Raw genomic sequence first — 13,444 nt, forward strand, 5'->3', positions numbered from 1 at the left:
AACCAAACTGGTCAAAAGTGAAAATCAGACACTGATTTTCATCTTTGACCAGTTCAGTTTGGACGTTTGTCTAGCAGTCTTCAATTGAAGAACAAAGGGATCGTGTTGTTGAAACTAGTCTACAGATACCAGTTACTTAATGTTGACAAGCAGTTTACACACTTCAAAGTAGATGAATAACTGACACCTTCGTAGGTGGCCCTACCGCATTTTCTACAAGTGGCTTCTCCCTTATAACGGACAGTGATGTGTCCAAGCACTGGCATTTGAAACAGCGTATAGGCAGCAAGTTTAAGAAAAGGAACCCAACCTTGATACGCAATGGGGGTTTGTGCTATTGGAGGTACGATAAAAGAGTAGGATTTTGCGAGATTCTCATTCACTCTTTTTATAGGAAGGAAACCAAAATTGATATGATAAGGGAGTTTCGTGCTATTGAAGGCAGGATAAAGAACCAGGATTTTGCGAGATCCCCATTCACCCTTTTTATGACAGTATGTGGTCTCTTGCCTTCTTTTGTCCACTAATCTCCCAATTCTTCTTTGGAAATATCTATGAGATATCTGGATGACACACCTTTGCTGTAATTCAAGATGTGTAGCTCTGTTTCAATGGCATACTCCCTGAGGCATTTAGCTTTCCGGAGGTTTATTGCTTGGTGTGGACTAGAAGTTTCAACCAACAATGTCTCATTTCATAATTGCTTGACAGATTCTGGAGTGCCAGCAATGCCCTCTAAACTATTTTAATGTAGAAAGTGAAACTTTCTCAAAACTGCCCTCTTTCATTTTAACTATTAAAAACACATTCTGACTTGTAGCATGTGCTCCGTTACTATAAACACAAGAACTCTTAATAACTTTTGAGTCAGGAGGACTGGCTAAGTAAGCCCTCTGGTGATGTTAGGTCATGAGGCCCACCAGCTGTACACCAGTTCCACTGTGAGTTGATAAGTTAAAGTTTGAAGGTTCCATCTTAATCCCATGTGCAGCTAGGAAAATAAATGTCCACCATGAGAGAGCCCTGCTTACCTGGATAAGCTTTATATTACTGAGATGCAGGAGTTTTCCCACAGATTGCCCACTAATGACTGTTCTGTCTCAACAACCACGTGTCTCATCGACACACAGCACACCTTGAGATTGAGAGGTTTTTATAGAGTTTTTGACCATTCTCACAATCCATGCAATTAAGTCAAGATCCCCATTCCCTGTGACACATCATATTCCACCACCACTAAGTATGGGTTGTTGAAGCATGACCAGGGCTAACAGTTACAGAGGACTGGGGGCACTTGCCAGTCCCCAGCTCCAGAAACCTGTCTGCCAAGCCCATACCCAGCAAACGAACGCTGAGCTCCCTCAGGCGCTTGCCATTTAGCATGGCCCAGAGAGCTCGTGTGACTTGCCCAATACCATGCATGTGGCAAGCATTAACCTCTTTTGTAGGTGGCATTTGGTTTCTGCACAAGTTGTAAATAACCTTTTACAGCCACACATTTTACCCCTGCAACCTTTAGAATTTTGAAAAGCATTTTCCAGTCAACATTTCAAAGGCTTTCTATAAGCCTACAAATGCTATAAATGTATGCTTGTCTTTGGTCAACTTATCTTCTAAGATAAATCATGAGATCAGTACTGCCTTGCGGGTTCCTACATTTCTCCAAAATCCAAACTAATCTTCCCTGAGGTCAGCTTCCAGTAGTTTTGCCATTCTTCAGTAAAGTCATGCCAGTATTGTGCAGTCATAACTTATTAAACTGATAGCATATTTGCCTGCATATAAGATGCACCCCGCCTTTTAAGACTTCCTTTTAGGGTAAAAATTTGTCTCACTTAATACATCTACTGCAAAACAATAGCACATATGTGCCCCTACATGAAATAGCTAGGTAAAGAAGTAGGAAAAAGTGCCCTCTTTTAATTTTTGCCCTCAAATCTGCAAAATTCATCCTCAGAGCTGAAGGAAGAAATACTGAAGGTGGCCATGTCAGAATCTGAATCTTCATACAATAAATTATCCTCTATACCATCCTATAAAGCTTTGACCCTACCACAAACTTAAGAAATGATAGGTCTCTTCCTCCTTCCTGATGATGTAGTTTCAGAATTTGTAGACTTCATCTGTCTCCTCCACGCCTTTTTTATAAGTCCCTTACATGGTCTGTTGATACACATACGTAATTGCTAAAGTAAACCACTTATCCCTCCAGAAATTATAAGTAACTGAGTCTTCATTTCATTCAGTCTACTTTTAACATCTTCTGTTCTGAGAGAACGAAATTGATCCCATAACAGGGCAGGCTTCTTCAGCAGGCCTCCAGGTTGTCTAGACCAAATTTGATCTATCTAAATCTCATTCCTCCTCCAACCCTCCAGCCTTAATTGTGTAGATGAACAAACACTCCTTTTAGTAAAAAAACGAAAAGTGGTGGCAATTTCATTTCACCAGCACAGCAGGACAAAACGGCTGTGTAAGGAGTCCTTTCGTGCCCTGAAGTTTTAACAATAATGTTTTTTGTGGCCTTGGAATTCACAGTTCTGTTAGAAGGCACATCAAAGATTGGTGGAGTTTCATCCATGCTTATATTTTGTGAAAGTTCAAACATTTTTCTCTTTTCCTTCCATTAATACAAATCAATGAAATTCAACAATTTGTTCTTCGTACTCAGCTGGCATCTTCTGTGATATTTTTGTCTTAGTCCGCAAACAAAGCCAATACCTCTTCATAAGCCTTGAACACCATGATGTTGATCCACTAAAGTAGGCAATCCCTTTGTTAGTGGAAACTGCTTTTGCTTGATGAATAATCATTTTCTTTGAAACAGAAATTCCTGCTTGTCTGTTCTCTAAAATCTAAAGTACTGAGTTGTGCCTCAAGTTTTGGACCTTTAACAGTTCCACTTCTTAGATTATGTTTACCGTGAGGTGCTTTCTTTAAAACATTGCCCTTACCATTTTTTTCAGTTGGAAGTGGCCCTAAATGCCTTTCTACAGCACTGTTTCCATGCTCTTTAGCATATGCAATCACTTGCAGATTAAATGCAATGGTATAGCAATGTCATTTTCCAGCCATAGTTTTCAAATAAAACAACAATACAGGTACAACACAAGTGGGTCTCCACACTAAATACAACAATAACTGAAGCTTAAACAACCATATATAAAAACTGTTAATGATGGTGCATGTGCATCCACTGAACTCTATGCAAACAGAAATGCTCAAAATTTGCAAGGAAGTTAACAATACATTGCTTCAACCTGAAACACACAAATTTTAAAGAAATGGAATAGGTACTACCTTAACTTGCTACCAGTGTAAAAGATGCATCCAGTTTTTGGGCCTATTTTTAAAGGGAAAAAAGTGTGTCTTATCAGCCAGCAAATAAGGTAATTCAGTAAAATTCAGAGCTGTCAGCACCTGAAATTTTGGAATTATTATATTCTTCTTGACATCTGATGGTATTTTTCCCATGTCATGTATACTGCACACCAGGTGGAATAGTTTTGTCATAACCGGCTCTCCCAAAGATATCAATAGTTCTGACAGAACGTCATCGACTCCAGGGGCCTTGTTTCGACTTAACATCTTTCAGTGCTTTGTCAACTTCTTCTCGCAGTAGTGTATCTCCCATCTCATCTTCACTGACTTGCCCTTCCCATTCTACAATATTCTCTTCAAGTTGACTGCTCTAGTACAGCCCCTCTAAATATTTCCCTCCACATTTCAGTTTTCCCTTCTTTACTTAGAACTGGTTTGCCACCTGAACCCTTGATTTTCATACAGTGCTTCTCTTTTATCCAAAGGTGTCTATAATTTTCCTATAGGCAGTATCTATCCTTTCCCTCATTATATATGCTTCAATACCCTTGCAATTATCCTCTAGCAATTCCTACTTAGCTGGTTTGCATTTTCTCTCAATTGCTTTTTTTTCCTAGATGTGTATATTCCTTTTTGTGTACTTCATTTGCTGTATTTTCATATTTTCCACATTCATCAATGAAATTCAGTATCTCTTGTGATATCCAAGGATTTCTACTAGGCCTCATCCTTTTTACCTATTCCGTCCTCTGCTGTCTTCACTATTTCCTCTCTCAAAACTACCCACTCATCTTCTGTGATATTCTGTTTCCATTTCAGTCAATCACTGTCTAATGTTCACTTTCAAACTCTTGACAATTCACTATCAAAATAATTTCTTTTATCCCACTACACATTCGTTTAATCTCTTCTTCAACTGGGGAGCTACTTGGCACATAAACCTCTACTTCTGCGCTGGTTGTTGGTTTCCTGTCTACCTTACCTACAATGGCATGTTCAGTGTGCTGTTCACAGCAGCTTACCTGCATTCCTATTTCCTTATTCATTATTAAACTGACTCCTACTTTACCCCTACTTGATTTTTTTATTTATAACCTTGTATTCGCCTGACCAGAAGTCCTGTTCACCCTGCCAACGAACTTCACTAATTCCCACTATATTTCACGTCAACCTATCCAGTTCACTTTTTAAATTCTTTAACCTCCCTACCTGATTAAGGAATCCAACATTCTGTGGTCTGACCCGTAGAATGCCAGTTTTGTTTTTTCTAATAGTTGCTTGCTTTCTCCCACTGAAACTCTTGACAATTTCTCATTCCTTCAAGTTATCCAGTTCACATCTCTTTAATTTTCTACCTTTCTGCAATTGCAGCAATGCTTTCAGCCATTCACAATACCACCACAGCACGACCATGTTGGCTGATGTTACAAAGGCAGATCAAGCCAGTCATCCAGACTGCTTCCTCTGCAACTACTGAAAAAGCTGCTGCCCCTCTTCAGGAACCAAATGTTCATCTAGTCTCTCTGCAGACACCCTCCATTGTGGTTGCACCTACAGTACAGCCATCTGTGTTGTAGAGGCACCACACCATCCCACCTCACTAAGGTATGTGATTCATGGTAAGATTACATGGATAACTTACAAAAATTCAATACAACCAGCCAACCAATATTAGTTTATCTACATTGCCCTGATACTACATAAGTTCGCCCTCCCCTGTGAAGTAACAACTGCAGAAAAAATGCAAATTAATTTTCCTGACATTTTATTTTCTTAGACTATTTCATCTAAAGTGTATGACTGTCTACATCAGTCTGCTTATATCATAACTGCACTTTGACAAAGAAACACTAAAAAAAGTTAGAGGCATTAGTAACTGTACCTGACCAACTGAATTCCTAGGTACATTTCCTCTAGCAGATACTTTTCGTGTACCTTGTTCTTCAGTGTCAGAACCTGCAGCCAAGAAGATTGCGCAGCATTAATATCAATGTAAATACATAAAAAATAGTTTTCTGCCAATTAAATCCACTGTTAATTAAATAAGTAAGCAGCACTATAATAGTAACAACTGTTATTGAATATAACTTCAAAGAAATCATGTGGCTAGTCTAACAAGTACTTCAGTTGCATTTGAGACATTTGATATCAGTCACCCAGATAGTGTCATTCACGGTTTAGTTACAACTGAATTTTAATAACTGTTATTTAAAGTGGATCTTACACATAGTTTGCATATTTAACAAAAAAAAAAACTTTTTAATTTTCATCTGTACTGCATTGGCAGAAGTCACATAATCACACAGATCCTTCATTATGAATGGACTACAAATTACACTTAATCCAAAATATAACAAGAAAATACAAGTTTAAATCACTGGTCTTTCCAAAAATTAAGCTTTGACTGTTAGCACCTACCCAGTGACATGTATCTTACCAACTGTATTAAATGTTTAGTGTCAGTTCAATGAGTCGACATACAAAAATTGAAAAAAACTGAATAAACATAAATAGCTTGACATTAACAGGGTTCATTAAGCCTTTTTGACTATTTTCGGACAAGGCTATCAAGAAATAAGTAATAGTGAAAGACTAAAGTCCCTGAGGGACTTACTAGAGATATCAGTGGTATTAACAGAATCTCCACAGGGAAAAAAAGGTTTACGATCTCAGAGCTTTTTAAATGCAAGAAATTTAACATTCATTTGATTTCTGTAAAATTTGGTACACAGTAAATTACCAACAGGAATCAGCATCCCTAGACAACAAAATCATTCGTTCTTTCCATTGTCTGTATTCCATCCAGAACTTCGCAGTAAAGGGGTACGGGACGGTGACAAGAAGGGCATCCAGTCAAAGTGGGACAAAGCCCACAAGAAAATGATGATCCACAATTTTGTTGAATGCTTTTGACAGATAAAGAAAATTGCAAAGAGGATGGTCTCTAAGAGTGCTTCAAAATACGAATACATAGCTGTTTCTACAGACTTAGAGATCAGCTAAATCCATGCTCATTTTGGAATAAGGAATTTTTAGAAATGTAACTTCAAAGCTTGTAATTGGGAACTCATAATAATTTTGAAGACACCACAAGTTGGGATTCTGAATGATAATTGTTTACATTATCAATGTCCCCATTTATTTTCTTTTTCCTTGTTTCTTTTTCTTCTTTCTTCCTTTCTTTCTTTAATAAAAGAGTTATTGTAGATGTTTTAAGGTACTTGGGAAAGTTCCATATTTTATTACATAATCAGACGACTTTGTGAATACATAATCTCATAGACCATCTAATTTACATGAATATTTGTTTTCGGGTGAATCTCATAGACCATCTAATTTACATGAATATTTGTTTTCGGGTGAATCATTAGCTTCATCTCGATTTAGGTGACTTCTTGAAGTAACATAGGTTGAAGAGCACCATTTAAATAATTTGGAAGGTTCTTAGGCCTACATCCATAATGATTTTGGTTTAACTGATTTGTTATCTTACTAAAACACACATTCAACTTATCAGCTACTTTTCTTTGATCTGAGAGTCTGTCATTTTCTATCAGAAGAGAAATACTTTTTGATCATGACCACTCTGTCCCAGTTTCTGATCTGATGAGCTTTCAGAAAGCTTCTATCTTATTTTCTGAGCCTGAAATGTGGTTGTCAATATTACATATTTTGGCATATTACATCAATGTGTCACATATTGTGTTGACTTATCTCAGAGTTTGCAGTTTGTCTGTTTCCATTCTTCTGTCATTATTGTGTCAGTTGAGTAGAAGTCATTCCAGATAGATGTGTGCTTTTCTATGAGTATTTGGTGTGTGCTTTCGTAGGCCTTGGTATTGGGCAGGAGCATTTGCATTCTGAAGCCTTCTATGAAGAAGGTTTCTTTCATTAAGACATAAGCCAGTCTTGAAGGCACTGTCTTCCTGACACCCAGTATTCATTCCATTTAGGGGGTTCTGATTTTCTCTAGTGTTACTAAGTCATTGACTCTTAGTTTGTTCCACATTATGTCGATCCCACCAGTTGCTATTCGTGCTATGGTTAGTTTAAATAGTGTAATCACAATTTTTTGAGAGTTTTTGAGGCTGTTGCATGTTGTAAATTGTGTTTATTGCTGCTGTTGCTCTTTTTTTTCACATAGTTGTTGAATGATATCAGTGTTGTTTGCAGAGTGACTCCAAGATACGAGGGCTATCCACAAAGTACATTACATTTTGGAATTAAAAATAAATAAAGTATTGGAAATTTTTTTTATTATATACAGATGAAAGCCACACTTAAATACTACTTTTCTACATAGTTGCCATTTAAATTAAGGCACTTATCGTAGTGATGGACGAGCTTGGAAATTCCTTCGTCGTAAAATTTGGCCGCATGCACCTTCAACCACGTGGTTACCTCTTTTGGGACAGAAAAGGTGTGATTTTTGTGGATTTCCTGGAAAGAGGCACTACAATAAACTCTCAAAGGTATTGCCAAACTCTGCACAACCTCAGAAGAGCAATACAAAACAAGCGCAGGGGAAAGTTGGGCTCAAAGATCTTGCCGATTCACGACAATGCCCGGGCCCACACGGCAAATGCCACTTGTCAAGTTCTCAAATCTTTTAAGTGGGAGTTGTTTCCTCATCCGCCGTACAGTCCCGACCTGGCACCGAGCGACTTCCACTTATTCCCAGCAATGAAGAAGTGGTTGGCTATGCAGCGTTTTGATGACGACGCACAGCTTCAAGAAGAGGTAACCACGTGGTTGAAGGCGCAGGCAGCCGAATTTTACGACGAAGGAATTTCCAAGCTTGTCCATCGCTGTGATAAGTGCCTTAATTTAAATGGCAACTATGTAGAAAAGTAGTATTTAAGTGTGGCTTTCATCTTTACATAATAAAAAAAATTTCCAATACTTTATTTATTTTTAATTCCAAAACATTATGTACTTTGTGGATAGCCCTCGTATTTGTACTTTGGTACTACTTCTAGTGGTTTGTCTTGAAGGATCAGCATGTCTTTTGGTGAGACTCTGCCATCTCTTCAAAAAATTGTCTGTTTAGTTTTGCTGTGGTTTATTTGTAGGTGATTTTCCACAGCCCATGATGTGAGTCTGTTAGCACCTTTTGTAGCTCTTCTTTGTCTTCTGAACCTATTATCACGTCATCTGCATAAAGTACAAGTGTTGCTGAGCTGTTCATGATGATGATCATGATGTCTGCTGTCATGATGTTGAGCAGTGTCAGACTGATCAGATCTCCTTGTTGGAGTTAAATTTTTGGATACAGTGGTGTCATCAGATAAGATTGTCATTCAATAATTAAAGAGACAAATTAGTTTGGGGAAAAAACTGTTAGTAGAGCAAGTTTGGTACTTTTATGGCTTTAAGTTGGCATCACTGGGATGAGCCCTGATCAGCTGATGTATCAACATTGTTTTGTTTATAACCTCAAAAATACATTTCAAGATGGAGAGTCTGCTTAAAACATCCATATTAGTTGAGCAACGTTCTGTTATTCGTGTTTTACTTGCTGAAGGCAATAAACCAGTGAATATATACAGTAGAATGCCTAAAGAGTATGGTGAAGGTTGTATGAATCGTGCAAATTTTTACAAGTGGGTATAGCAGTTCAAAAATGGTTGCGACTCAGTGACTGACGAACACCATTCTGGCCAACTAGTTGCAGTTTGAACTCTCTCACTTGAAAGTCGAATTTATGACATTATTCGGCCCAACTGCCATGTGACTGTGGAAATGATAAGGTTCAAGGTTGAAGTTAGTACTGGTACAGTTCATAAAATTATCTGTAACAAGCTGAAGTACTGCAAAACATGTGCAAGATGGGTCCCAAAGGAGTTGATGCGGCTACACAAGAAAACAAGGTTGAGAGTGTGCACAGAGCTAAAGGAACATTATGAAAGAGAAGGTGAGCACTTCCTCGATAAAATTTTAACTTTTGATGAAACTTGAGTTCACTATTATGAGCCAGTCAAAAAGATGAAGCATGGAGTGGAAGCACACCAACTCACCTGCCAACAAAAAATTCAAAACCCAGCAGGAATAGTCATGTTGATGGCATTTTGGGATGCTGAAGGTCCAGTTTTCTTTGATTATCTCCAAGAGCAGAGTACAATAAACAGCCAACACTACTCGGATTTGCTTTTAAACAAAGTGAAGCCAGCCATGTGAGAGACATGTCGTGGATCTCAGAGGATAGGTGTGATTCTCCAGCAAGACAACACATGTCCTCATATTGCTCAACTAACCTGTGAAATGACTGACATAATGGCTGGGAAATACTGATTTAGCACCTAGTGATTTCCATTTGTTTGGAGCACTGAAGGAGGCATTATGTGGGAAGAGGTTCCAGGACAACGAGGATGTGAAAAAGTTTGTGGGAAATTGGTTCAAACATCAAGATAAAGAGTTCTTTGCAGCTGGAATAAAAAAGCTTGTAGGCCGTTGGAACAGTGCATAAATGTTTAAGGGGATTATGTTGAAAAGTATCAAAAGTATTGTTTCGTAAAAATAAATGCTTTTTCTCCAAATCAATTTGTCTCTCTAATTGTTTAATGACCCTTGTATTTGGATGTGGTTGTATCTTTTGTCACAGATTAATAGGGCGATTTTTTGGATAAGTGTTTTTCAGTTAATAGTGTCTATGGCTTTGCTATGGTCTTTAAAGACTACACATATTTTTTCTCTGGATATCTTAGTGCGTCTTGCACTTGCTCTATTAAGCAATTCACTGCACTTAAGGTGCTTCTTCCCTTTCCGAAACCAAACTGGTTTTCTGGTATTTTTGGCATCTACTTCAGTTATAAGTCTGCTCATTAATATGTCCATGAAAATTTTGAAAGTCGTGTTTTCGAGGGCTATGCCTCTGGGTGAGTCTGGGTTACATGTTTCTCCTCTGAAAAGGATTTTGACTGTTGATGTTCTCCAGTGTTCTGGTATTTTTCCTGTGCTCTCACAGTTGTTGAATAATTCCAACCAATAGCCTTGCATCTTGTGATAAGATTCCCTGAGGTGTTCTACATTCATGCCGTCTCATGCTGAAGGTCCCCCCCCCCCTTTTTTTTGCCTTTGTTAGCACTTAGCATATTTCTTATCTTCTTATAGGGGTGTGACTTTCTATTGCTCCATTGGACTGTACTCATACGTTGTTTTCTTGTGTTGGAAGTTTAGAATGGCTTCAAACTGGTTTTCCCATGAGTTCACTGAGATTCCTTTTATTGCTGGTGGTCTAGGTTTTTTGAGCAATATGAATGGGCCTCTTTGAGCACATTCTGCTTGTCGTCTAGCCTCTTCCTCTACGTGGTTTGCCTTCTTCTTTATTAGTGTTTTATATGACCACATCTGCCTGGCACATAGTGACACGTCATATTGTTGTGTTGTGGTTTTGGCTCGGCATAGTGCCTACAGCGTCTCTTGCCCTTCATCGTAACACTCATTGTCGAATCACTGTTGTGACTGGCAAATGTTTTCTTACTGGTGTTCCAGAGTGCTTTCTGGTTAACTGCCTCTATGCATTCACCTCTGAATAATACAAGGTATATTTTGCTTGGTCCATTGGCCACTATGCAGGTTTGTTGTCGAGGCCATATCATCCTCCTTTTGGTGTTTCTAGAATCAGTTCTGTTTTAGTTCTTGATTTGTCTATCCTAGCACTGAGACCACCTGCAAGAATTACTCTTTTATCAATCTTTGTTTGTGTTAATACATCTGTTATTCTTTCACTTACATCTTCTACCCTCTTCTATGGTTGAACATATATGCCTATTATTGTGATGTGATTTGTTTTAACAATAATTGTGTTTTCATCTGTTATTGTGTCCTTTATTAATCCTAGGCATGGTTTGAGGAAAACGAAAACTCCTCCTGCAGGTTTACCTAATTTAACATAGCATTATTGAGTTCAAAGAAAGAGTAGAGAAATTTTTTCTTTCTAATTGTAATTGTTGCCAATGGCCTTGCCGCAGTGGTAATACCGGTTCCCATCAGATCACCCAAGTTGAGTGCTGTTGAGCTTGGCTAGCACTCGGCTGGGTGATCATCATGTCTGCCGAGCACTGTTGGCAAGTGGGGTGTACCCAGCCCTTTTGAGACCAACTGAGGACTGACTTGATTGAGACGTAGCAGCTCTAGTCACAAAAATTGACAACAGGTGGGAGGGTGGTGCGCTGACCACATGCCCCTCCATATCTGCATCCAGTGATGCCAATAAAATAAGGATGACATGGCAGTCAGTCAGTACCATTGGGCCTTCCAAAGCCTGTTTGGATGAAGTCAGTCAGCCAGTCAGTCAATTGAAGTTGTAAGTTGTAATGCCTTTTATTATCCAACATTTATTTTTTATTGTCTTAATCTGTAGATGAAAATGAAGCAGATACACTTTGTGGAGGCTGTTGAAGATACTATTTACTTCAGTTTTACTGAAAACATTCTCTCACAGTTTCCTTGATAGGATAAAATTAAATACTCTGATTTTGTCATCACTGAACCCTCTCAGTTCAAGAATTTTAGAGTTTAGTCCCCACTTTCTGTCAGCATTTAGTTTAACTGACAGAAGCTGAAGTTCACAGTTCTTGTAGTCCATACATTGTTATGTTGCTGTAATACTTAAGGTCACATGGTCTTATCTGAATTTGGTCAACTACTGATATACACTTGCAGCTTCAACCATTATTAATATGCAACCAAAAAAAATCAAAATCAGACCAAATGGCAAAATAGTACTATTTCAGATCAAATCCAAGGAATGAATATTATAACATGGCTTATTCCCATGCACATATAAAATGCCCAATTGAAACAAAAGCCTACTCCTACATGATAAGACCACATTTCACTCCAACAAAAACAGTGTCCCATAAAAAATGTCATTTATAATGTTAGTACAAAAGGTCAACACTTATTTTATAAAACTATATAATAAAGGAAATTAATTTCTGCAAGCACAAATTCAGTTGCTTCTTACTCCTAACACTACACACATAAATACAAATGAAGTTAATTTGGTTTATAATAATTTTAGGATGTTTATGGGACAACAGATTTTTTTATATGAATTGCCAATACCTTCAGGTGAGTCTAGAGGAGAATAGAAATTTCCCACCGATTCTGTACATTCATCTGGCTGTTGTAAACCTTGCAAGAAGTTCCTAAGAAGAGGTGTTCTTTCTGTATTCAAAGCTGAAGAAACTGTAAAGAATATGAAAAATATAGTTGCTCTACAGTAAATACATCACCACAATAAAGAATATAAATGGATCTAAAAACCACAATTTCATACATTACTGATGAAAATTTACTATCAAAAAATGAACCAAAAACACTGCCATACTGTGTGTAATAAGTGATGACAAAATATTAAATTCTTAAACATCCACAGTATAAACATAAATGCAAAACTTTTTAAGATATTAAAAAAATATTTCTACACATAATATGAAGTACATAAAGTCATATGTTTCAAAGGGGAAAGAAACTAGAGGCAATAAACATGTAAATTAAGATATAATAAAAGAAGGTACATTCCAACATTCCAATAAATTCAATCCATATAAATAATGTGTGTGTAACGAATTTGTGTAACACAGGAGTAATTGAATATGTGAGATATAGATTATTAAAGTACTGTTACCTTATGAATTCCAACACTAAAATTTGAATGGTTTCTGGATCACATGTCTCAGAAGATTTTGGTGACACTTCAGTCAGTCCAGTTTATGTGATGTGGCTTTCAATAAAGACACAACATAGTTGTAGTGGACAATTGAGGTTCAGTTTCAGTGTCAAAATGTCAAGACGATGACAAAAAAGTCTGATGTTGACTTTAATTTCTTTTGATATTTGGTCACACAGGTCTTCGTATCATTGCAATAAATTCCACTTCTCTCTTTACTTTAGTCCTTTGCTCCACCATTGTAACTGCCAATTCAGTACCTACCATTCAGAGAGCCCTTGTAATCTTCTTTGTTGTCAGATCTTTTGCAAGGCGAACTTCCTAGATATCAGTTCCCTCTCTCTTATTACCCTCCGTGACTGCCATGAGATCCTCATCACTTAACTCCTTACAGTAATACTTCAAATCCTCATCAGCACCAATTACACCAATTTACTATCCCATGCC

At 37.7% G+C, this 13,444-nt stretch overlaps 1 protein-coding gene across 4 annotated transcripts in view; it reads right to left on the bottom strand.

Moving 5' to 3' along the window:
* LOC124721733 (steroidogenic acute regulatory protein-like) overlaps positions 1-13,444 on the bottom strand; it is a 160,387-nt gene that overhangs the window by 65,318 nt on the left and 81,625 nt on the right. For all 4 annotated transcript variants that reach the window (XM_047246833.1, XM_047246832.1, XM_047246834.1 and 1 more), the window contains 2 exons: positions 12,391-12,513; positions 5,204-5,277 (listed from right to left, as the gene is read on the bottom strand). In XM_047246833.1, the coding sequence (XP_047102789.1) occupies positions 5,204-5,277; positions 12,391-12,513 (197 nt within the window). The remainder of the gene's footprint in view (positions 1-5,203; positions 5,278-12,390; positions 12,514-13,444) is intronic.

Source organism: Schistocerca piceifrons, chromosome X (assembly GCF_021461385.2).
Source record: "Schistocerca piceifrons isolate TAMUIC-IGC-003096 chromosome X, iqSchPice1.1, whole genome shotgun sequence".
In the NCBI taxonomy this organism is placed as follows: Eukaryota; Metazoa; Arthropoda; class Insecta; order Orthoptera; family Acrididae; genus Schistocerca; species Schistocerca piceifrons.